The 24545-nt window shown below is 67.1% G+C and overlaps 3 protein-coding genes across 7 annotated transcripts; 1 reads left to right on the top strand and 2 right to left on the bottom strand.

Moving 5' to 3' along the window:
* Positions 1-347: 347 nt before the first annotated feature.
* On the bottom strand, positions 348-11593 carry THOC6 (THO complex subunit 6). Of its 4 annotated transcripts, none has more exons than XM_077820431.1 (13): positions 11510-11593; positions 9748-9863; positions 9602-9666; positions 9234-9337; positions 8844-8881; positions 8727-8775; positions 8566-8637; positions 5262-5364; positions 4919-4968; positions 3553-3615; positions 2451-2561; positions 950-1078; positions 348-645 (listed from the first exon to the last, which is right to left on the bottom strand). In XM_077820431.1, the coding sequence occupies exons 2-13, from the start codon at positions 9828-9830 to the stop codon at positions 562-564; spliced, it is 951 nt and encodes a 316-aa protein (XP_077676557.1). In that variant the 5' UTR covers positions 9831-9863; positions 11510-11593; the 3' UTR covers positions 348-561. The 4 variants fall into 4 exon arrangements, with proteins under 4 accessions (XP_077676557.1, XP_077676555.1, XP_077676556.1 ...); XM_077820429.1 differs by lacking the exon at positions 11510-11593 and adding an exon at positions 11107-11289; XM_077820430.1 differs by lacking the exon at positions 11510-11593 and adding an exon at positions 11107-11289 and having other exon boundaries at positions 5262-5361.
* HCFC1R1 (host cell factor C1 regulator 1) lies at positions 11351-16345 on the top strand. Of its 2 annotated transcripts, none has more exons than XM_077820433.1 (6): positions 11351-11501; positions 13233-13465; positions 13553-13615; positions 15459-15638; positions 15750-15884; positions 15967-16345. In XM_077820433.1, exons 2-6 carry the CDS (start codon positions 13323-13325, stop codon positions 16121-16123), a joined length of 678 nt encoding a protein of 225 aa, XP_077676559.1. In that variant the 5' UTR covers positions 11351-11501; positions 13233-13322; the 3' UTR covers positions 16124-16345. The 2 variants fall into 2 exon arrangements, with proteins under 2 accessions (XP_077676559.1, XP_077676560.1); XM_077820434.1 differs by lacking the exon at positions 11351-11501 and adding an exon at positions 13067-13137.
* A 1707-nt stretch (positions 16346-18052) lies between these two features.
* LOC144266297 (ras-related protein Rab-35-like) lies at positions 18053-23871 on the bottom strand. The gene is made up of 6 exons (XM_077819740.1): positions 23460-23871; positions 20755-20805; positions 20115-20238; positions 19725-19849; positions 18823-18947; positions 18053-18335 (listed from the first exon to the last, which is right to left on the bottom strand). The coding sequence occupies exons 1-6, from the start codon at positions 23512-23514 to the stop codon at positions 18210-18212; spliced, it is 606 nt and encodes a 201-aa protein (XP_077675866.1). The 5' UTR covers positions 23515-23871; the 3' UTR covers positions 18053-18209.
* Between the last annotated feature and the right edge of the window lie 674 nt (positions 23872-24545).

Below are 24545 nucleotides of genomic sequence, written 5' to 3'. Positions count from 1 at the left end.
AGACGGAGCCCCCAGCCCGGCGGCCTGGGCTGAGGCGGAGTTGCTGTAACGTGAGCTGTGATGAAAACGGCAGCAGGCCGCACACCAGAGCTGGGCGCAGTCAGGGAGGCTGGAGAGAGGCCAGAGGTGGAGCCGGCTGCATAGCCCGTGCCAAGGGGCCCGGCTGGGGCTCGCCACACGGCTCTGGGAAACAGGTTTGCTAAACGCGCTCCCTGCCCTCCAAGTCAAACGCCGCCTCAATGCACCTCCAGATCTGTGGGGCGACAGCTCCGTGCACCCCCCCCCACCCAGCTCCAGATCTCCCAGCCAAACTCCTGAGCCACAGCAGCCCTCCGGGCACAGAGACGTGGAGGGGGGGCCTGGATTTTATTAAAAAAACAAACAGAAGAGAAAAAACCAAAAGGGAGCAGGGAAGGGGGGCTCTGGGGTGGGAGGAGGGGATCGGGGGGTCAGGGAGGGGAACTGAGGGTCCTGGGGGTGGGGATCGTGGGTAGGGGGAGGAGTTCGGGGGTGCTGGGGGAGGGGATCGGGGGGTCCTGGGGGACGGGGCGCTGGGGGGAGCTAAGCGAAGCAGAGGGAGAAGGCCCGGTAGCTGAAGTTGGTGAAGACGTCGACTTTGTGGCTGCTCCCAGCGGCCGTCAGCACCTGGGGGGGACAGATCAATTCGGGGAGGGGGGGGGGGAGTCAGTGGGGCCAGGACCCTGGGGTCCCCTTTGGAGCTGGATTAGCTTCATTGGAGTCCCTGCCCCAGAGGGCCCCTCTTCCCAGCCCCCTGCCCTCCCCCCGACTAGATGCCTGACTCTACTCGAAGCCCCCCCCAATTAGGTACCTTCCCCTCACTCCAATTCCAGCCCCTTCCCCAGCTCCAGGCCCCGCCTCTCTCCCAGCCCCTCCCACCTCCTCCCCCACTCCTCTCCCAGCCCCCCTGCGTGCGTGGGGCGCCCCCTACCTTGTGCTCAGGGGAGCGCTCGTTGACACAGAGCGAGTGGACGGAGCGGGGCGTGCAGGGGATCTGAGCCCTGATTTCCCCACTGATCTGCAGGTGGTTGATGGCCGGGCTGTGTCCTGCGGAGAGGATCTGGGGGGCAGAGACGGGGCGGGGGGGTTAGTGAGAGACCTCGGGAGATAAGGGAGGGAAAGAACGAATGAACGTGCGGGGCCTGGAACGAGTGGTGGGATGGGAATAGAAGGAGAGAGGAGAGAAGAGAAAAGACGGGACTAGACTGAATGACGAGAGCATTAAAAAGAACCAACAAACGAAAGGGGGAACGGGACAAAGAGGGAAAAAGCCGCAAGGAATGAACGAAAAGGCAAACGAACGAAGAGACGAACACAGGAACAGAGCGGCTGGACAGGAACAGAAGAAAAGAACGTTAGAAATCAAATGAAGAAACGAGAGAGAGAAGGAACGGGGAAAAAAGAGTGAAAAAGTGACCTGGGGGCTAGAACGACAAAAGGAAGGAAGGTAGGGCTAGAACAAAGGACTGACTAAAAAAGCGAACAAATGAACAAGCAGAGGACTGGCACAAATGAAGAGGGCAAGAAAAAGAACGAATGTAAAAAGAAAGAAGGAAGGAAGAGAGTAATAGAAAGAAAGCAATGAACAAACCAACAGGAGAACAGAACGAATGGGGAAAAAGTAAATAAAAACACGGAGAAGAGAACGAAAGGAGAAAAACAGAACGAAGGTGTGAATGAACGGAGAAGAGAATGAAGAGAACAAGAGAAAGAAAGAACAAAAACAAACGGAGAAAAGAACGAATGAATGAACGAAGAGGGAAATAGACATAAGAACGGCCAGACTGGGTCAGACCAAAGGTCCATCTAGCCCAGTGTCCCGTCTGCCGACAGTGGCCAGTGCCAGGCGCCCCAGAGGGAGGAAGGAAGGAAGAAGGCAAGAGAAAGAAAGAACGAAAAGAAAAATGAAGACAAACGAATGGGAAAAGAACAAACGAAGGAAGAACCCCAGTGACGAATGAACGGTAAAAGAGAAGCAAAGAATGAAAAAAGAGCGAACGGACAGGAAACGGAACAAATGGAGGAACAGGACGGAAGGATGGATGAACGAATGAATGCTAGAAAGAATGAATAAAACAAACGAAGGAATAAATCAGGGAACAGAAAGACAGAAGAAAACGCGTGAATGAATCAGTAAAACGAACGAATGAACCGGGGAGCAGAACGACTGAATGAAAAGCGCGAACGAACCCGCAGGGCAACAGGAAGAACCAGCGAACGGGGGAAGAAAACGAAGGAAGGAAGGAAGGAAGGAACGCCCACCTGGGTGAAAGAACAAACGCCCCCCGAAGTGGCCCCCCACCTGCCCACCCAGGGGAAGGACGCGATGCCCACCCGAGCGTGTGCCAGGAAGAGGCCGGACCGGAGGGGAGGAGACACGGAGGAGCCCGGGCCTGGCGCAGGCCGAGGGGCGCAGGCCGGGGGGCACTCACCAGGTCCTGGTAGAACATGACGTGCTGCTGGCAGTGGGGCAGGGGGAAGACCGTGGTGGGGGTCACGGAGCGCAAGTGCCAGAGGGTGAGAGCCGGGCCCCCCCCGCACACCTGGGGGAGAGACGGGGTCAGACGCCGCAGGGACCCCCAACAGCCCTGCTCCCCCCGCATCCCATGAGCCTCGGCGTCTCAGGCCAACCCCTCGCAGCCAGCTGGGAGGGGGAGACTGCTACCGGGCCCGGTGCGTCCCCGGAGCCCCCCGGCCGGGCGCCACGGGGCGGGCTGCGTCCCCGGAGCCCCCCGGCCGGGCGCCACGGGGCGGGCTGCGTCCCCGGAGCCCCCCGGCCGGGCGCCACGGGGCGGGCTGCGTCCCCGGAGCCCCCCGGCCGGGCGCCACGGGGCGGGCTGCGTCCCCGGAGCCCCCCGGCCGGGCGCCACGGGGCGGGCTGCGTCCCCGGAGCCCCCCGGCCGGGCGCCACGGGGCGGGCTGCGTCCCCGGAGCCCCCCGGCCGGGCGCCACGGGGCTGGGTGCGTCCCCGGAGCCCCCCGGCCGGGCGCCACGGGGCGGGCTGCGTCCCCGGAGCCCCCCGGCCGGGCGCCACGGGGCGGGCTGCGTCCCCGGAGCCCCCCGGCCGGGCGCCACGGGGCGGGCTGCGTCCCCGGAGCCCCCCGGCCGGGCGCCACGGGGCTGGGTGCGTCCCCGGAGCCCCCCGGCCGGGCGCCACGGGGCGGGCTGCGTCCCCGGAGCCCCCCGGCCGGGCGCCACGGGGCTGGGTGCGTCCCCGGAGCCCCCCGGCCGGGCGCCACGGGGCGGGGTGCGTCCCCGGAGCCCCCCGGCCGGGCGCCACGGGGCGGGGTGCGTCCCCGGAGCCCCCCGGCCGGGCGCCACGGGGCGGGGTGCGTCCCCGGAGCCCCCCGGCCGGGCGCCACGGGGCGGGGTGCGTCCCCGGAGCCCCCCGGCCGGGCGCCACGGGGCGGGGTGCGTCCCAGCAGATCCCTAGCCCCACAGCTGAGGAGACGGCGACTTTACCACCCCAGGTGCAGCGGGGGGGGGCCCCCCCAAACCAGAGCCCCCAGCGCCCCCTGCTGGGAACTCACGCACCATCCAGTCACAGTCTGTTGCCAGGCAACGGATCCACTTCCCGAGCTGGGGCCGGCTGCATTCCTGGGGGAGGGGAACGAGGGCCCGTTATGGGGGGAGCAGTGGGGTCTGGTGGGTTAGAGCTGGGGGGTCTGGGAGCCAGGACTCCTGGGTTCTCTCCCCAGCTCTGGGAAGGGAATGGGGGCTGGTGGGTCAGAGCAGGGGGGGCTGGGAGCCAGGACTCCTGGGTTCTCTCCCCTGCTTTGGGAGGGGAGTGGGGGCTGGTTGGTTAGAGCTGGGGGGTCTGGGAGCCAGGACTCCTGGGTTCTCTCCCTGGCTCTGGGAGGGTAGTGGGGGCTGGTGGGTTAAAGCAGGCGGGGCTGGGAGCCAGGACTCCTGGGTTCTAGCCCAGCTCTGGGAGGGAAGTGGGAGCTGGTGGGTTAGAGCAGGGGGGGCTGGGAGCCAGGACTCCTGGGTTCTAGCCCAGCTCTGGGAGGGAAGTGGGAGCTGGTGGGTTAGAGCAGGGGGGGCTAGGAGCTAGGACTCCTGGGTTCTCTCCCTGGCTCTGGGAGGGGAGTGGTGGCTGGTGGGTTAGCGCAGGGGGGGCTGGGAGCCAGGACTCCTGGCTTCTCTCCCTGGCTCCGGGAGGGGAGTGGGGGCTGGTGGGTTAGCGCAGGGGGGGCTGGGAGCCAGGACTCCTGGGTTCTCTCCCTAACTCTGGGAGGGGAGTGGGGGCTGGTGGGTTAGAGCAGGGGGGGGCTGGGAGCCAGGACTCCTGGGTTCTCTCCCCGGCTCCGGGAGGGGAGTGGGGGCTGGTGGGTTAGAGCAGGGGGGGCTAGGAGCTAGGACTCCTGGGTTCTCTCCCTGGCTCTGGGAGGGGAGTGGTGGCTGGTGGGTTAGCGCAGGGGGGGCTGGGAGCCAGGACTCCTGGGTTCTCTCCCCTGCTTTGGGAGGGGAGTGGGGGCTGGTTGGTTAGAGCTGGGGGGTCTGGGAGCCAGGACTCCTGGGTTCTCTCCCTGGCTCTGGGAGGGTAGTGGGGGCTGGTGGGTTAAAGCAGGCGGGGCTGGGAGCCAGGACTCCTGGCTTCTCTCCCCAGCTCTGGGAAGGGAATGGGGGCTGGTGGGTCAGAGCAGGGGGGGCTAGGAGCTAGGACTCCTGGGTTCTCTCCCTGGCTCTGGGAGGGGAGTGGGGGCTGGTGGGTTAGAGCAGGGGGGGGCTGGGAGCCAGGACTCCTGGGTTCTCTCCCTGGCTCTGGGAGGGGAGTGGGGGCTGGTGGGTTAGAGCAGGGGGGGCGCTGGGAGCCAGGACTCCTGGGTTCTCTCCCCAGCTCTGGGAGGGGAGTGGGCTCTGGTGGTTAGAACTGGGGGACGGGGGGAGCTGTCGTTACCTCGTATTTGTGCACTTCGATGAGCTGGACCTGTGCCCCGGTGCGTAGATCTGCGACACAGAGAGCTCGGTGTGGGGGGGGGCAGGGCCTCCTTCACCCCCCCCCCCCCACCCCGCCCCAGTCATCACCTGCCCCGGCAGAGAGACAGTGGCGGGATGGGCCATTCTCACCGCTCAGCCGGGGGCAGGGGGGCACATGGACGGGTCTCTGCACATCCCGGCGGACATGGATGGGCCCCAGGCTCCGAGCCACCCCCTCCCCCGGCCCACGGGCCCGCCCGAGGGCTCAGGATGGGGCCAGGGTGTCAGGACGGCGGCGCCGTGGGGGTCCTCCGGCTCCTCACCCCACATGCGCACGGTGCCGTCCTCGCTGCCCGACAGGCACTCCTGGGCCTGGTCCCGCAGCGCCAGGCAGTGGACGTAGTCACTGTGCCCCCGAAACTCCTGCTGGGGAGACAGGGAGAGAGAGTGGGCAGGGGGGCACGGACAGACGGGGTGGATGGGGATGGACTGACAGAGAGGGACAGACAGACAGGAGGACGGGGACAGACAGACGAGGACAGACAGACGGGAAGACGGGGATGGACAGACGGGAGGACAGGCACACACAGAGGGGGACAGACAGACGGGAGGACGGGGTCGGACAGACGGGAGGACGGGGACGGACAGACGGGGACAGGAGAACGGGGACGGGAAGACGGGGATGGACAGACGGGGGACAGACAAACAGGGTGGACGGTGACAGAAAGACAAGGACAGACAGACGGGAGGACGGGGACGGGAGGACGGGGACGGGAGGACGGGGACGGACAGACGGGAGGACGGGGACAGGAGGACGGGAGGACAGGCACACACAGACGGGGACGGACAGACGGGAGGACGGGGACGGACAGACGGGAGGACGGGGACACACAGACGGGGACGGACAGACGGGAGGACGGGGACAGGAGAACGGGGACGGGAGGACGGGGACGGACAGACGGGAGGACGGGGACAGGAGAACGGGCACACACAGACGGGGACGGACAGACGGGAGGACAGGGACGGGAGAACGGGAGGACGGGGACAGGAGGACGGGGATGGACAGACGGGAGGACTGGGACAGAAGGACGGGCACACACAGACGGGGACGGACAGACGGGAGGACGGGGACGGGAGGACGGGGACAGAAGGACGGGCACACACAGACGGGGACGGACAGACGGGAGGACGGGGACGGGAGGACGGGGACAGAAGGACGGGCACACACAGACGGGGACGGACAGACGGGAGGACAGGGACGGGAGAACGGGAGGACGGGGACAGGAGGACGGGGATGGACAGACGGGAGGACTGGGACAGAAGGACGGGCACACACAGACGGGGACGGACAGACGGGAGGACGGGGACGGGAGGACGGGGACAGGAGGACGGGCACACACAGACGGGGACGGACAGACGAGAGGACAGGGACAGGAGGACGAGGACAGACAGACGGGAAGACGGGGATGGACAGACGGGAGGACAGGCACACACAGAGGGGGACAGACAGACGGGAGGACGGGGTCGGACAGACGGGAGGACGGGGACGGACAGACGGGGACAGGAGAACGGGGACGGGAAGACGGGGATGGACAGACGGGGGACAGACAAACAGGGTGGACGGTGACAGAAAGACAAGGACAGACAGACGGGAGGACGGGGACGGGAGGACGGGGACGGGAGGACGGGGACGGACAGACGGGAGGACGGGGACAGGAGGACGGGAGGACAGGCACACACAGACGGGGACGGACAGACGGGAGGACGGGGACGGACAGACGGGAGGACGGGGACACACAGACGGGGACGGACAGACGGGAGGACGGGGACGGACAGACGGGAGGACGGGGACAGGAGAACGGGGACGGGAGGACGGGGACGGACAGACGGGAGGACGGGGACAGGAGAACGGGCACACACAGACGGGGACGGACAGACGGGAGGACAGGGACGGGAGAACGGGAGGACGGGGACAGGAGGACGGGGATGGACAGACGGGAGGACTGGGACAGAAGGACGGGCACACACAGACGGGGACGGACAGACGGGAGGACGGGGACGGGAGGACGGGGACAGGAGGACGGGCACACACAGACGGGGACGGACAGACGAGAGGACAGGGACAGGAGGACGAGGACGGACAGACGGGAGGATGGGAACACACAGACGGGGACGGGAGAACGGGGACAGGAGGACGAGGACGGACAGACGGGAGGATGGGCACACACAGACGGGGACGGGAGAACGGGAGGACGGGGACGGGAGGACGGGGACGGACAGACGGGAGGACGGGGACAGGAGGACGGGAGGACAGGCACACACAGACGGGGACGGACAGACAGGAGGACGGGGACGGACAGACGGGGACAGACAGACAGGAGGACGGGGACGGACAGACGGGAGGACGGGGACAGGAGGACGGGAGGACAGGCACACACAGACGGGGACGGACAGACAGGAGGACGGGGACGGACAGACGGGGACAGAAGGACGGGGACGGACAGACGAGAGGACGGGCACACACAGACGGGGACAGGAGAACGGGGACGGGAGGACGAGGACGGACAGACGGGAGGACGGGGACACACAGACGGGGACAGACAGACAAGAGGACGGGGACGGACAGACGGGGACAGACAGACAGGAGGACGGGGACAGGAGGACGGGAGGACAGGCACACACAGACGGGGACGGACAGACAGGAGGACGGGGACGGACAGACGGGGACAGAAGGACGGGGACGGACAGACGGGGACGGACAGACGAGAGGACAGGGACGGGAGGACGAGGACGGACAGACGGGAGAACGGGGACAGGAGGACGAGGACGGACAGACGGGAGGACGGGGACAGAAAGACGGGCACACACAGATGGGGACGGACAGACGAGAGGACGGGGACAGGAGGACGAGGACGGACAGACGAGAGGACAGGGACAGGAGGACGAGGACGGACAGACGAGAGGACGGGGACAGGAGGATGAGGACGGACAGACGAGAGGACGGGCACACACAGACGGGGACAGGAGAACGGGGACGGGAGGACGAGGACGGACAGACGGGAGGACGGGCACACACAGACGGGGACAGACAGACAGGAGGACGGGGACGGACAGACGGGAGGACGGGGACAGGAGAACGGGGACGGGAGGACGGGGACGGACAGACGGGAGGACGGGGACAGGAGGACGGGAGGACAGGCACACACAGACGGGGACGGACAGACAGGAGGACGGGGACGGACAGACGGGAGGACGGGGACGGGAGAACGGGGACGGGAGGACGGGGACGGACAGACGGGGACGGACAGACGAGAGGACAGGGACGGGAGGACGAGGACGGACAGACGGGAGGACGGGGACAGAAGGACGGGCACACACAGACAGGGACGGACAGACGGGAGAACGGGGACGGGAGGACGAGGACGGACAGACGGGAGGACGGGGACACACAGACGGGGACGGACAGACGGGAGGACGGGGACAGACAGACGCTACCCTCCCGTTTCAGTGCGTTCCGGCCCATTTCCCCAGCAGTGACCGAGGTGGGGGGCTCCCCCTGGTGGCCCACCCCTGCACCCACAGGCTCCCATGGCCCCCCCAGCTCCACGGTGACCCCCCCACACTCACGGTGAAGGCGCCGGACTCCAGGTCCATGGCGTGCACGGCGCAGTCGCCCCCGGCCAGCAGGAGGCTGTTATCCTGCGGGGGAAGGGCAGAGAGACAGCAGGTAAGGGGGGGGCTGGGGGACCAAGGGGTGCCCCCCCTTCCCACAATGCACGGCGGCTCACCTTGGGGTTCAGCTGCAGGCTGTTGATCTCGGGCACCTCCAGGCTGCTCCTGGCACAGGAAAGAGAGCGGGAGTGTGAAAGCGAAGGGGGTGGGGGCAGGGGGACGGGGGGGCTCACCTGTACGGGGGTCTGCGGCTCCAGGCTTCCTTGCACCCCTGCCAGGGAGAGAGGCGGTGTTAGGAGGGACCCAGGCGTCCGGGGCGGGAGAGGCGGCGTTAGCAGGGACCCAGGCATCCGGGGCGGGAATAGGCGGCGTTAGGAGGGACCCAGGCGTCCGGGGCGGGAATAGGCGGCGTTAGGAGGGACCCAGGGGCCCGGGGTGGGAGAGGCGGCCTCAGCAGGGACCCAGGAGCCCGGGGCGGGAATAGGTGGCGTTAGGAGGGACCCAGGAGCCCGGGGCGGGAGAGGCGGCCTCAGCAGGGACCCAGGAGCCCGGGGTGGGAGAGGCGGCCTCAGCAGGGACCCAGGCGTCCGGGACACGTGGGGGAGGGCAGCGGCACGTCTCACCTTCTTGACGATGTCGCTCCAGTTCCAGGCCTTGAGCTCGCCGTTGCCGGAACTCAGCAGCTGCCGCTCGGTGGAGACCATGGCGTAGACCGGCCCGTCGTGGGCTGCGGAGGGGAGCAAGGCGGGCGTCAGCCCCGGGGCAGGGCATCTGGGGGACGCCCCAGCTGGGGCAGCTGGATTCGGTGCGTGATGGGAGCTCCCTGGCATGACCGGGTACTGTGCGTTCGGGGAGCTCCCAAGCTTGGTGCAATGCATTCTGGGACCCCTTGGCTTGGCAACAGCGGCACGACGCATCCCAGGTTGGCGCAAGTGGCCCCAGTGCATGCTGGGAATCCTCCCTCACTCCCCCACCCGCGAGAGGCACCTACCTGTGAAGGACACCACCGGCTTCTTGCTCTCCTCCTTGGCTTCGGAGCTCAGCGCCGCCGAGAGGCTGGGGGGGAGCAGAGAGGGGTGAGTGGAGGGGAGCAGCCCCAGGAGGGGCAGGGGGTGACGGGGGCAGGCCGGGGGTTACCTGAAGATGGCGATCTCTCCATAGTTGTTCCCAGCTGCCAGGTACTTGCCGCAGGGCGAGACGCTCTGGGAGAAAACGGTCATATGCAGCAGCTCCAGCGCGCGCTGGGCATCCCTCTGGGGGCGGGAGGGCGACGTGTTAGGGGGTCAAGTACTGGGACATGTACTCCCAGCATGCACCGGCCCGGGTCGCGCCAACCCGGGGGCTCCTAGCCTGCCCGGGGCCGGGTCACGCCAACCCGGGGGGCTCCCAGCCTGCCGGGGCCGGATCGCGCCTACCCGGGGGGCTCCCAGCCTGCCCTGGGCCGGGTCGCGCCAACCCGGGGGGGTCCCAGCCTGCCTGGAGCCGGGTCGCGCCAACCCGGGGGCTCCCAGCCTGCCCGGGGCCGGGTCACGCCAACCCGGGGGGCTCCCAGCCTGCCGGGGCCGGATCGCGCCTACCCGGGGGGCTCCCAGCCTGCCCTGGGCCGGGTCGCGCCAACCCGGGGGGCTCCCAGCCTGCCCTGGGCCGGGTCGCGCCAACCCGGGGGGCTCCCAGCCTGCCCTGGGCCGGGTCGCGCCAACCCGGGGGGCTCCCAGCCTGCCCTGGGCCGGGTCGCGCCAACCCGGGGGGCTCCCAGCCTGCCCTGGGCCGGGTCGCGCCAACCCGGGGGGTCCCAGCCTGCGCCGGGCCGCGTTGCGCCAACCCGGGGGGGTCCCAGCCTGCCCGGGGCCGGGTCGCGCCAACCCGGGGGGCTCCCAGCCTGCCCGGGGCCGGGTCGCGCCTACCCGGGGGGCTCCCAGCCTGCCCGGGGCCGGGTCGCGCCAACCCGGGGGGCTCCCAGCCTGCCCGGGGCCGGGTCGCGCCAACCCGGGGGGCTCCCAGCCTGCCCGGGGCCGGGTCGCGCCAACCCGGGGGGCTCCCAGCCTGCCCGGGGCCGGGTCGCGCCAACCCGGGGGGCTCCCAGCCTGCCCGGGGCCGGGTCGCGCCAACCCGGGGGGCTCCCAGCCTGCCCGGGGCCGGGTCGCGCCAACCCGGGGGGGTCCCAGCCTGCCCGGGGCCGGGTCGCGCCAACCCGGGGGGGTCCCAGCCTGCCCGGGGCCGGGTCGCGCCAACCCGGGGGGGTCCCAGCCTGCCCGGGGCCGGGTCGCGCCAACCCGGGGGGGTCCCAGCCTGCCCGGGGCCGGGTCGCGCCAACCCGGGGGGCTCCCAGCCTGCCCGGGGCCGGGTCGCGCCAACCCGGGGGGGTCCCAGCATGCTCCGGGTCCCCGCCCGGTGCATGCTGGGAGCCCCACGCCCGGTGCATGCTGGGAGCCCCACGCCCGGTGCACGCTGGGATTCCCTCCCCCCGTCCTCTGCCTGTGCTGCGGCTGCAGTTACCTCCCCAGGTGCCATGAGGCCTCCTCACACAACGTGCCTCCGCGTCGCGCTACTCTGACGTCGTCACTCCGCGTCTCCCCCGGCCGAGGACTACAGCTCCCAGCAGGCTGCGCGGGCCCGCCCGGGGCGGCTCAGGCAGCGAGCGCGCGCGGAGCCCGATGGGAAATGGAGTCCCCAAGCGCCGGACGGTCTCGTCCCAGCAGAAGGCCAAGGACTACATTTCCCAGCAGGCTCCGCGCCGCCGCAGTCCATTGGCCCGCTCCTCTCACGTGACGGGGGAGGCTGCGCACGCATCCCGGAGGAAGGTGGTGGCGGAGAATCCTGAGGACGCTGAGGCGGGGGGGGAGGGGAGTAAGAAAAAGGACCCCGTTCGGTGCGAAAAAAATCTCTGTCAGGTCCGTACCGCGCATGCGTCGAACCCCACCAATCGCTGCCCCCGTCGCGAGACGAACGGTGGTAGCCACGCGCCGAGGTGCCAACCGCTACACCTGGGGTCGGTCTGCGCATGCGCGCGGGCTGACTTCGGCCTGTGGCGCGGCCCCGGAACTGCAGCCCCGCCCCCTGCGTCTAGGCACGCCCCCTTTCGAGGGCCCGCCCCATCTCTTCAGGGGGTTGTGGCTGGGTGCAATGCATGCTGGGAGCCCCCCCCGGCTCCACGTGCCCCCCGGTGCATGCTGGGAGCCCCCCGGCCCGGCGTGACCCGGCGCAGTGCATGCTGGGAGCCCCCCCAGCCCGGCGAGACCCCCCTGGTGGATGCTGGGAGCCCCCCCGGCCCGGCGTGACCTCCCCGGTGCATGCTGGGAGCCCCCCCGGCTCCACGTGACCCCCCCGGTGCATGCTGGGAGCCCCCCCCGGCCCGGCGTGGCCCGGCGCAGTGCATGCTGGGAGCCCCCCCGGCCCGGCGTGACCCGGCGCAGTGCATGCTGGGAGCCCCTGGTCCAGCGTGACCCCCCCGGTGCATGCTGGGAGCCCCCCCGGCCCAGCGTGACCCCCCTGGTGCATGCTGGGAGCCCCCCCCGGCCCGGCGTGGCCCGGCGCAGTGCATGCTGGGAGCCCCCCCGGCCCGGCGTGACCCGGCGCAGTGCATGCTGGGAGCCCCCCGGCCCGGCGTGACCCGGCGCAGTGCATGCTGGGAGCCCCCCGGCCCGGCGTGACCTGGCGCAGTGCATGCTGGGAGCCCCTGGTCCAGCGTGACCCCCCCGGTGCATGCTGGGAGCCCAGCAGCTCAGTCCCTCTGGCGCCGTGCGCCTTGGGAGCCGGCTGAGCCCGTCGGCGGGGTCGCTGGGCATGTCTGCCGCCCTGTCAGGGTTCCCGCCCCACTCTGAACTCTCGGGTACAGGGGTGGGGACCCGCATGAAAACCCCCTAACCTTATTCTTACCAGCTCAGGTTAAAACTTCCCCAAGGCACAAACTATTTTACCTTTTCCCCTTGGACTTTATGGCTGCCACCACCAAGCGTCTAACAGATACATAGCCGGGAAAGAGCCCGCTTGGAAACGTCTTTCCCCCCAAAATCCTCCCCAAACCCGACACCCCCTTTCCTGGGGAAGGCTTGATAAAAATCCTCACCAATTTGCATCGGTGAACACAGACCCAAACCCTTGGATCATAAGAATAGGGAAAAATCAATCAGGATCTTAAAAGAAGAATTTTAATTGAAGAAAAGGTAAAAGAATCACCTTTGTAAACTCAGGCTGGTAAATACTTTACCGGGTAATCAGATTCAAAACATAGAGACTCCCTCTAGGCAAAACCTTAAGTGACAAAAAGACACAAAAACAGGAATCTCCATTCCATTCAGCACAGCTCATTTCCTCAGCCATTTAAAGAAATCAGAATCTAACGCGTCTCTAGCTAGATTACTGACTCAGTTCTCAGACTCCATTCCTGTTCTGTCCCCGGCAAAAGCCTCCCACAGACAGAGAGACCCTTTGTTTCTCCCCCCTCCAGCTTTGAAAGTATCTTGTCTCCTCATGGGTCATTTTGGTCAGGTGCCAGCGAGGTTATCCTAGCTTCTTACCCCTTTACAGGTGAGAGGGTTTTCCCTCTGGCCAGGAGGGATTTAAAGGTGTTTACCCTTCCCTTGATATTTATGACAGCGTGTAACTCTCCCTTGTCTCTCCAGGCGATGACCCGCGGATGGGTCCCCAACGCTGGCAGCCGGGGGCGGCGGTGACCTCGAGCCCCGTCACTGCCCCTTCCTAGGGGTGCGGACATGGGCTGGAGCCGCCGCCCGTGGCTGGGCTCCCCCCGCTGCACGGCCCCGACCCCTGACTGGAGGCAGGAGGTGCCCCGCAGAATGCCCTGGGCCGCTCGGGATCAGGGGCTGGTCAGCTTCACCGGCACGGCACTGCCATGGTGAGCGTATGCGGGGGCTGCTGGGACTGAAAGAGCTGGGACGGGGCACTGGGACCCCCTGATTTTGACTCTCTCCTCCTGTTTCAGCACCCGCCAGCTGCCCCACGTGGCGTCGCTGGCCCTCAAACGCCGCCTGGAGAAGGAAGAGCAGTGAGTATGGGGGAGGTGACATCAATGGGGGAGGCCTGGGGGTCCCCCCTTATATTGGCCTTCATCCCCCTTCCTGGTTAAACCCTGGCTGGTTCCTCACCACAGCCTGGCTGCAGTGCATGCTGGGGGATCCCTAGTTTGGCAGGACCGAGGGCGGGACTTCCTGAGCTCCCCCGGTTGGCATGAGTGGGGGCAGTGCCTGCTGGGAGGCCGCTCTCTTGGCGTAACTCAGTGCAATGCATTCTGGGAGGCTCCTGGCCTCATGTGACTAGGCGCAGTGCAGCCCAGGAGACCTGTTACCAGCTTTGCCCGTTACTTTGGGGTTCACTCATTTATTAGGGTTACTCTTGGCGAGGGGGGGTTGTGTACATCTATCAACGTGCTGCTTGTGTCCCTTGTGTTCTCATACGGAGCTCTGCTTCTCCCTGCTGCACGTCCCCTCCCAACGGCGTGATCCTGCAGGACCTCGGTTCCCTAGGGCTGTAAAAACACCGTGAAAACACACCCACACCCACACTCCACCCCAAGTGGACCAGGTTAATCAGCACTTTCACATCACAGTTGTTCTGGTCGCAACCCACTGGCTGAGCAAACCCCAGGGGATTTGGGGGCGTTGCAGGGATCTTTAGCTTAGGGACGAGGAGCCTTGCTGCAGAGCGAATGCGGAACCAAAAAAAACCCCACGAGGGGGAGACGGAGAGAGGGAGACGTAACCAGCTTAACCATGAAAGTTATTTATTGCCAGGTAATAACCACCGGGGAGCCAAACCAAACCGTGATCATCTTAAATCCAGATTATAAAAGTCAGATTTAGAAAACTCTAACTGATCACACACGTCAGGGTGTGGGGCTGCACCTCGAGAGCGAGAGAGCTGGGTTCTCACCACTCTGTGAAGCTGGAGTCGATTGGGGGTCCTAGGGGGCGGTGGTAGCTGAGGGTCCGGAGTGCTGGGGTCCCAGTGGACCTGCTGCAGAGTTTGGATCCAGGCAGCAGAGCACGGGCTGGAGCGTGGGTCGGGGTTTTGTAGGGGAAGAACAGTGGTTCAAGGGAGACGCTCGATTTGTTTATGGGCAGACGGATGGCTCAAGGGAGGATCCCAAAGTTGTTTGGTTCATGACAACAGGAGCTGAGCTTCCTGGCTCTGGGCGCTGTTCCCTGGAGGGAGCTCACAATGCAGTTAGGGAGCGTCACCATTTTGGATACCAATAAAGGACTCATGACTAGAATTGCTCTGATCACCACTGAGCTGGGGGCGTGGAGGCGGGGGTTCATTAACGTCTGGGGCAGAGATCCCCCATCATGCCGTGCTGCCCTGCTTTTCTGCTCCCAGAGTTCCCTGCGGTCCTTGCCTTGGAATCTCCATTCTGTAGGCTGATGGACATGCCTCCTTGTCCCATCTTCCATGCAGATGAGGCTAGGGGGGTTTCCTTATTCCTGTCCCCCTTATCCCAGGGTTTAGGGGTGTCTCCCACAGCCTTTCCATTGTTTTTTGTACGTCTTTCTTCTGGTGCAGATTTGGTTCAAGCAGAGGCTGGGGCGGGAAGGTCTTTCGTGAGTCAGCCAGGCTGGGCCCTGCCCCCGGTTCCCCAAGAGCACAGAGCTGCTAGGTGGCTCCCCAGCTTGGCGTGAGGTGGTGCAATGGCTTCTGGGAGCTCTCCAGCTTGGCTGGACTGGTCACGCGGGCGCTTAGGCACGCAAGGCTCGGCACGACCGTGCGCAATGCATGCTGGGAACCCCCGTCTCGCTGCAAGCGGGCACACAGCAGCCCAAGAGCCCCCCAGCTTGGCGCGACCGAGCACAGTGCATTGTGGGAGCTCCCCTTTCCCTCCCCACCCGCCGCAGGCAGCCCGGCCCAAAGCAGTTCCTGTCGGAGGAGAAGATGGCGGCCCGCTTCAACACGCTGAGCCTGGAGAACGACCACGTCTACAGCGGCAACGGGTTCCCCGCCCGGGGCCCGGCGCCCGACCCCGCCTGGGCGCAGTGGGTGCAGGATTACGCCCGCTGCCGGCAGCCGGAGCAGAGGTACCCGGGGCGCACCATGGGGAGCAGGGCGGGGGAGCATCGTGCCGGGGGGAACGGGGGACTCGCCCCAGAGGTGGCTGCATCTCAGCGCTGTGTGTTCCCCCCCCCAAGGCTGTCCCCGGCTGGAGGGAGCGAGGACGCCGGCGGGGCGGAGGCCGAGGAGGGCAGCGTGGTGCTGGAGGGGGAGTTCAGCATGGCCGACTGCACCCCCCTCAGCCTGGCAGAGCCGGGCCTCCTACAGTACCTGTGAGTATTGCCCCATGGAGGGGCAGGAGGGGGCAGGGACGGGCTGGCGTTATCTAACTTCCGTCTCCTTCCCTTGCCCCAGGAACCCCGCGACGGAGCTGGTGCTGTGGACCCCCCCGGGTAGCCAGGTGCCCCACTCCATCCGGACCCTCATGCTGCCCCCCAGCGCCCTAGCTGACCCCCCGCTGCTCTCCCCAGGCCGGGGGCAGGGGCTGCGGCCGGAGGAGATGGAGCTGTGATGCAGGACCGTTCCCCATCCCAGCTGGGGAGACGCTGGGTATGGACTCACCCCAGACAGACCCACAGGGGCTGGACGCACCCTGTCGCCAGCGCAGCGAGCTTCCCCGCAGCAGTGCCCCGAGCTGGGGCGTCCCCACCGCTGCGACCACAAGATGAACTGTACTGAAGTTTGTGCGTCTCGCCCGCTGCCCGGGAGTCAATAAAGGAGGAGAGAGCCCTGAGGCTGGGGAGGTCTGGAATGTTTTGGGGGCTGCCCCCCCCCCACGGGGAGGGGGAATTTTGGGGGAGTCCCCTCTCTCCCTGCTGGAGGGACCAGCCCCCCTAAGGAAAGATTTCTCGCCCCAGGCAGAGGTGGGGACAGCGTTTCTCCCCCGGCCTGGGAGTTCAAAGCAGGTGAGGCGCTCAAAAGGGGTTTGCAACCCCCCAGCCAGGAATAGTCCCCTCTCCCGGCAACGCTGCGAGCTTCCCCCAACAGTGCCCCCAGCCAGTGACTACACAGCCTGCTGCTGTGAGCTTCCCTCTAGAGGTGCCCCCAGCCAGACACTCCCCCAACACCGGCCCACCCCCAGCGCTGTGCCTTGCCTCAGTGGCTGCCCTGCTGGTGAGTTCTCCCTCCCCCACCCACTGTCCACCCCCCAGCACTGTGCCCTGCCTCAGTGCCCCTCACCGGTGAGTTCTCCCCCAGACTGTCCGCCCCCTGGCGCAGTGAGCTTCCTCACCACAGTGGCCCCGGCCCTTGGGCTGAATCCAGTTTCCGTTTCCCTGCTCAGGGTGAGCGGACCATCCACACAGATCCCTCGCTGGCCACCGTCTCCCCCCAGAGCAGGTCTGACCCAAAGCAGAATGGCGAAGTGTAAACGTCCTGAATCTGAATTAACTGGGTTCCTCTTAAGGGGAGGGTGTTCCGGGGCCCCCTGCCTCATGCCGCCCCCAGAGAGTCATAACTGGCTAGCGCCAGGGGAAACCGAGGCACGCACAGCGAGGAACAGAGCCCAGGAGTCTTGGCTCTGAGCCCCCTGAGCCAGGAGAGAACCCAGGCGTCCGGGCTAAGCAAGCAGGCTTCTTTTCATACCTAAACTGTCTTTATTAAAGAAACACTTGTCTCCGTGGCTAGGGCGGGGTTAGGGTCAGTTCACCCCCCGGGGCGGGGCCAGATTATTGCACAGTTATTAGGGGGCCAGCCCCACACCCCACCCTGTTCCAGTGCTGGGGTGAACCCACTTCCAAGCTCCTCTTATTGCCCCCAGGAGGGGGTTCCAGGGCTGCACCCCACGAGCGAACTGCCTCCTTTTGCTCCCAGTGTGGGGGCTGCCCCCCACTGCTGAGCTCCCCCACCCCACTCCTAGTGGGGCGGGAACTCAGAGCCGGGCAGCAAACCCCAGATTTGATCCCAGAGGGGGCAGCTCTCGGAAAAGAGGGGTGAACCCCATCTTGTTCCCAGTGAGGGGGCCATATCCCCACATGCTCCCAGAGTGTGGGGTGCAAGGAGGGGGTTTGGGGTGCTTGCTGCCCCCCATTTCCTACATGCTGCCTTTCCAGTGCTCAAGAGGGTTGGAGTGCATAGGGGCACTTGGGGGGGCCTGCGCCGGGGAGATTTGGGGTCCCCTGTGGGAGAATGGAGAGCTGGAGCAGGGAGACACCCCCAAACAAATGAGAGCATGGGGGAATATGGGGGGGTGGAGCAGCAACTCCCATGTGTTCCCCCACTCCAGAGTTGTGGGACCCTGCCGCATTCAGGGGGCATGGGCACCAGAAAGAGGCATCTTCCCTTTCACAGTGGGGTGGAGAGATAGGGATGGGGGGCAGGAGGAAAGTTGGGGGCCCAGGACCCCCCCAGGGCAGGACAGTCTCCTCTAGTCCCCCTTCTCTCTGTTCCTTCCACCATCCCCCCACTCCCACCAGCCCCCCAGGCTCCAGCCAACCCCCACCGTCCCCCCTCTCCAGACCCCCCATCCCACAGCCGCAATGGCCAGGAGTCCCCGGGGCAGGGGGGCGGATACCCCCCCATACACACACAGTCCATCCCTGCCCCAGGGGGGTGGGGGCAGGGGCTCAGCTCCCCCAGGTTTTGGGGGGCCCCATCCCTCAGCAGCATTTCTTGACCGGGGGCTTTTTCTTGGGCCTGTTGATCTTCACCACCTCGGGGTGCTGCAGCCGGGCCAGGTTCTCCTGCTTGGTGCGGAGCACCATGGCCGTCACCGCGTTGAACATCTGGGGGGCGGGGCAAGAGGGTGGTGAGCTTCCCCGCAGCAGTGCCCCCAGCCCGATTCCCCCCACCTAGCACCACGAGCTTCCCCGCAGGGCTTCCCTTGGCCAAGGTCAGCTTCCTGCAGCCTCTACTCCCTCGTCTCCCCATGGTGCTAGGAGCTTCCTGGCAACTCCCCCCACGCACACACAGTGCTGCGAGCTTCCCCACAGCAGTGCCCCCACCAGCTTCCCTCCCTGCCCCCTGCAGGGCTGCAAACTTCCTCCCAGCAGTGTCCCAGGCCGAGGCAAACTGCCCTGCAGCCCCATCCCCCCTTTCCCGGAATGGGGCTGGGAGCTTCCCAGCAACAGTGTCCCAGCCATGGACTGTTCCTGCACCCCACCCCCCATCCCGAGACACACACACAGTGCTGCGAGCTTCCCTTCAGCAGTGTCCCCAGTCTGGCTTGCCCCCCCCGCCGCGCTGCGAGCTTCCCCACAGCAGTGCCAGTACCTCCTCGACGTTGAGGTTCTCCTTGGCGCTGGTCTCAAAGAGCCGCACCCCCATCTGCTCGCTGAAGCGCCGGGCGTCGGCCGTCTCCACCTGCTTCCGGGAGGGGTCCTCGCACTTGTTCCCCACTGTGGGGAAAGAGGGGGGAGGGTCAGGCACAGGGGAATGGGCCCCAAGGGGTTAACCCAGAGTCCCCTGGGGTAGGGGGATGGGGGGCAAGGGGACACATCCCCTTGGGGAGGGCAGTTCTGGGGGAGCTGAGGGGGGCCCCAGCCTCCCCCAGCACCTTGCAGACGCTGCGGGGGAAGGGGGACCCCGGGGGGATGAGGGGGGCCCCAGCCTCCCCCAGCACCTTGCAGACGCTGTGGGGGAAGGGGGACCCCGGGGGTTTGAGGGGGGCCCCAACCTCCCCCAGCACCTTGCAGACGCTGCGGGGGAAGGGGGACCCCAGCCTCCCCCAGCACCTTGCAGACGCTGCGGGGGAAGGGGGACCCCAGCCTCCCCCAGCACCTTGCAGACGCTGCGGGGGAAGGGGGACCCCAGGGGGTTTGAGGGGGGCCCCAGCCTCCCCCAGCACCTTGCAGATGCTGCGGGGGAAGGGGGACCCCAGGGGGTTTGAGGGGGGCCCCAGCCTCCCCCAGCACCTTGCAGACCCTGCGGGGGAAGGGGGACCCCAGGGGGTTTAAGGGGGGCCCCAGCCTCCCCCAGCACCTTGCAGACCCTGCGGGGGAAGGGGGACCCCAGGGGGTTTGAGGGGGGCCCCAGACTCCCCCAGCACCTTGCAGACCCTGCGGGGGAAGGGGGACCCCGGGGGGTTTGAGGGGGGCCCCAGACTCACCCAGCACCTTGCAGACCCTGCGGGGGAAGGGGGACCCCAGGGGGTTTGAGGGGGGCCCCAGACTCACCCAGCACCTTGCAGACGCTGTCGCAATTCTGCCCAATCTCGTGCAGCCAGCGCTTGACGTTGACGAAGGATTCGGGGTTCGTCACGTCATAGACGATGATGACACCGTGGGTATTGCGGTAATACCTGCCCAGGGGCGTGGGGGGATGAGACAAGCCATGGGACCCAGGCATCCGAGTAATCAACAAGCCCCCACTCCCCTCCCAGAGCCGGGGAGAGAACCCAGGAGTCCTGCCTCCCAGCCCCCCCTGCTCTAACCCAACAGACCCCCAGTCCCCTCCCAGAGCTGAGAAGAGAACCCAGGAGTCCTGGCTCCCGCCCCCCACCCCCCACTGTAACCACTGACCCCCTCCCCTCCCCACCCCAGATGGGACCCAGGCGTCCGGCTCACGTGGAGGTGATGGTGCGGAATCGCTCCTGCCCGGCCGTGTCCCAGATCTGCAGCTTGACCCGCTCGCCGTTGATCACCAGGGTCCGGATTTTGAAATCCACGCCGATGGTGGTGATGTAACTGCCTGCCGGGGGAGGGGGGCGGGGGGGGCGGAGGAGCCGGGGTGGGGGGGACGAGGGAAAGGAGAAAGGAAGGAGTGGGCCGGGCGGGACAGAGATGGAGGGGAAGAGAGAGGAACCAGGAAGGGGAGGGAGGAAAGGTGAAAAGGGAGGAAGAGACGAGTGATGCATCCGGCCGATGGGGTTACGGGGCTCTGTGACGATCCCCCCGAGACACCCCCAGACCCAACAGTGCCCCTCCCAGTGGGGTCCGTCCCAGGGAGGGGGGCTCGGAGCCAGGAGTGCAGTCGCTCCAGCCCAGATGTGAACCCCTGGGGACCACCCCAAGCACCTGGAGGGAAGGGACCCCCCCCCAGAACCACACAGCCCATGGGGGGCAGAAGGAGGATTTGGGGACTGGGGTGAAGTGGGGAGAGGAATTGAGAGGCCAGAGGAGTTTGGGGGGCAGTGAGGGAAGGAGGCTGGGGACCTGTGGGGGGGTTGGAAGAGGGGGCAGCCAGGCTGGGGGGGGGGGTACTTACCGGAGAACGTGTTATCTGCAAACCGCAGGAGGAGGCTGCTCTTCCCCACCCCTGTGGGGAGAAAGGGCTGGTTAGGGGGAGCAGCCGGGACCCCCTGCCCCCCAACGTTGGTCCCAGAGCGACCTGCCGCACCCACAACACAAACAGACGTGAACCACTCCCTCCCAGAGCCACCCGGGGTGTTTACCCACCGAGCGTCACCCTCACCCCACCACCTGGAGAGAACCCAGGAGTCCTGGCTCCCTGCCCCCCTGCCCCCCCACCCCCGGCTATAACCACCAGACCCCAGTCCCCTCCCCGAGCCATGGAGAGAACCCAGGAGTCCTGGCTCCCAGCCCCCACTATAACCACTAGACCCCACTCCCCTCCCCGAGCCGGGGAGAGAACCCAGGAGTCCTGGCTCCCAGCCCCGCCTGCTCTAACCCACCAGATCCCACTCCCCTCCCCGAGCCGGGGAGAGAACCCAGGAGTCCTGGCTCCCAGCCCCCCCCCACCCCGCTATAACCACCAGACCCCTCTCCCCTCCCCGAGCCAGGGAGGGAACCCAGGAGTCCTGGCTCCCAGCCCCGCCTGCTCTAACCCACCAGATCCCACTCCCCTCCCAGAGCCGGGGAGAGAACCCAGGAGTCCTGGCTCCCAGGCCCACCCCCCACGCTATAACCACCAGACCCCTCTCCCTTCCCCGAGCTAGGGAGAGAACCCAGGAGTCCTGGCTCCCAGGCGCCCCCCCCCCATAACCACCAGACCCCTCTCCCCTCCCCGAGCCAGGGAGAGAACCCAGGAGTCCTGGCTCCCAGCCCCACTTGCCCTAACCCACCAGATCCCACTCCCCTCCCAGAGCTGGGGAGAGAACCCAGGAGTCCTGGCTCCCAGGCCCACCCCCCACGCTATAACCACCAGACCCCTCTCCCCTCCCCGAGCTAGGGAGAGAACCCAGGAGTCCTGGCTCCCAGGCACACCCCCCCCCCCATAACCACCAGACCCCTCTCCCCTCCCCGAGCCAGGGAGAGAACCCAGGAGTCCTGGCTCCCAGCCCCACATGCCCTAACCCACCAGACCCCACTCCCCTCCCCGAGTCAGGGAGAGAACCCAGGAGTCCTGGCTCCCAGCCCCACTTGCCCTAACCCACCAGACCCCTCTCCCCTCCCCGAGCCAGGGAGAGAACCCAGGAGTCCTGGCTCTTGGCCTGTCTCGGGCCCACAGGGGGTGCCCAGCTGCTCTGGAGGCAGGGGGTGGGTGGCGCTGGGACTAACTGGACTGAAGGGAACAGCTGCCTTGCCGGGTGGGGAGAAACCGGGACAGGACACAGGCGTCCGGGGCGGCTCCGCTCGCTCCGTTACAAACCTCACCCCGAGGGCAGGCAGGGCAGGGCAGGGCACCGGCTGAGATCTGGGGGTTCTCCTCCCCCCCGATCTGCCCCCCAAAATAATCTCTGCCCCCCACTATAGGTGTGGTCTGCACAACTCCCAGGACACACCCCAGAGGGGCAGAGAGAGAGTAGGTAGAAAGAGGAGGACTGAAAAAGGGGGGACGAGAAACCCCACCCCACCTTTGTGTTATACAGGGGTTGATCTCAATGCATTTCAACCCGGGGGGATTGGGTCTATTTACCCCGCTGCACTCATGGGGAAACTGAGGCACAGATGCGCAGGGAATTGTTCAAGTTCACAGAACTGGGAATAGAACTCCCAGCCCCCCTTGCTCTAACCCACCAGCCCCCACTCCCCTCTCAGAGCTGGGGAGGGAACCCAGGAGTCCTGGCTCCCAGCCCCGCCTGTTCTAACCCACCAGCCCCCACTCCCCTCTCAGAGCTGGGGAGAGAACCCAGGAGTCCTGGCTCCCAGCCCCGCCTGCTCTAACCCACCAGCCCCCGCTCCCCTCCCAGAGCCGCGGAGAGAACCCAGGAGTCCGGGCTCCCAGCCCCCCCCGGCTCTAACCCCTAGGCCGCAGGGCGGGTGGCAGAGAACAGGCCGAAGGGGAAAGCGCAGCGGGGTGCAGAGCTGGGAGCAAGGGGAGGGAAGAGGCGCGGGGGGGAGAAGAGAAGGGGGACAGCGCGGGGGGGGGACGGGGGGAAGGAGACAGGCCGGACAGAAGAGAAATGACCCAGAGGAGACGGAAGAGGGGCCAGGAGAGGAGGGAAGAACATGGAGGGAGGGAGGGAAACTTAGGAAGGGGGAGGGGGGGAAGAGAAGGATGGGGGGGGCGGAAATCTTCCCCAGGGGGCGCCAGGAAGCGGGGGGGGGGGGGCCGAAGAGAAGCTGGAACAAAGGAAGGAAACAGAGACACGAAGCGGGGAAGGGACTTGGAGAGAGGGAGCGAGGGAAAGGAAAGAAGGAGGCAGACGGGGGGTGGGGGGGGCCAGGGGAAAGGGGCCCGGGGGGGGGCAGGGAACACACCATGGGGGAGGCAGGGGAAGGAGGTCCCGGGGACAGGAGGTCCCGGGGAAAGCGGGGAGGGAGGGGGGAAGGGGGTCCCGGGGAAAGCGGGGTCGGCAGGGGAAGGGGGTCCCGGGGAAAGCGGGGAGGGAGCGGGGAAGGGGGGGTCGGCAGGGGAAGGGGGTCCCGGGGAAAGCGGGGAGGGAGCGGGGAAGGGGGGGTCGGCAGGGGAAGGGGGTCCCGGGGAAAGCGGGGAGGGAGCGGGGAAGGGGGGGTCGGCAGGGGAAGGGGGTCCCGGGGAAGGGGGGACGCGCAAGGCCCGGCCCCTACCCGAGTCCCCGATGATGAGCAGCTTGAAGAGATGGTCATAGTCCTTGCCAGCCATTCGCCTGCCGGTCCCTCCCTCCGCCTGCCCGGCCCGCTCCGGTCCGGTCCGGTCCCTCCGCCGGTCCGGCCCGGCGCCCCCGGGCTGCGGGGGTTCAAAGTCCCGGCCCCCGGGAGCTGCCTGGGCGCAAGGGGCCACTGCTCAGGGGGTCATGGCTGGGGGGGCGCCTCTCCCGGGGGGGTCCCCTAATCCCGGGCCCCCGGCTGCAGGAAGGGGGGGGCGGGCAGAGCCGGGTGCGGACGGGAATCGGGCCCCCCAGAAACCCCCCTTTTCCAGCGGCGTCCGCGGCCCGGCGGTGGGTGGACCCGGGATCAGCTGACCCAGAACCTCCCTTCCTGCGGCCTCGGCCCGGGCCGGCTGGGCTGGGAAGGGGCGGGGCCTGATGGGGGGCGGGGCCAAGTGACCCCCCCTCCTCCTCCCTGGACACGCCCAGTCCGGCTGATAGTCCCTGCCCCCTCCCCCGGAGCCCCAGACACCCACGCTGCCACCCCTATGCACCACTCCCCCAGCACCCCAAATCCCCACCCCCCCAGACCTCCTCCCCTGCACCCCCAAACACCCACCTCGCCCACCTGTGCCCCAAATCCCCACACCTCCGCCCCTGCACCCCCAAACACCCACCCCTCCCCTATGCACCCCAAATCCCCACCCTCCAGACCTCCTCCCCTGCACCCCAAACACTACCCCACCCCAATGCACCCCTCCCCAGCATCCCAAATCCACACACCTCCTCCTCTGCACCCCCAAACATCCCCCACCCTCATGCACCCCACCCCCTGCACCTCCAAACACCCACTCCACCACTATGAACCTCACCCTCCAAATCCCCACCCCCCCAGGGCCCCTCCCCCAGATTGGGGGCCCCCCAGGCTGAGCCCCATAGATGGTCAGGTTCACCCCTCCCAGAGATGGAGTCACCCCCCACTCTGTCCCCTTGCTGCACAGGAAATGGGTTCCTTCTTCCCCATCCCCCCAGATGCCCCCCTTCATCAGCCCCCAAGAAGATGGCTCCCCCGACTCTCACGCACACT

The sequence above is a fragment of the Eretmochelys imbricata genome, chromosome 6 (assembly GCF_965152235.1).
Source record: "Eretmochelys imbricata isolate rEreImb1 chromosome 6, rEreImb1.hap1, whole genome shotgun sequence".
NCBI classification, from domain to species: domain Eukaryota; kingdom Metazoa; phylum Chordata; order Testudines; family Cheloniidae; genus Eretmochelys; species Eretmochelys imbricata.
This window is presented reverse-complemented; position numbering and strand designations above follow the sequence as displayed.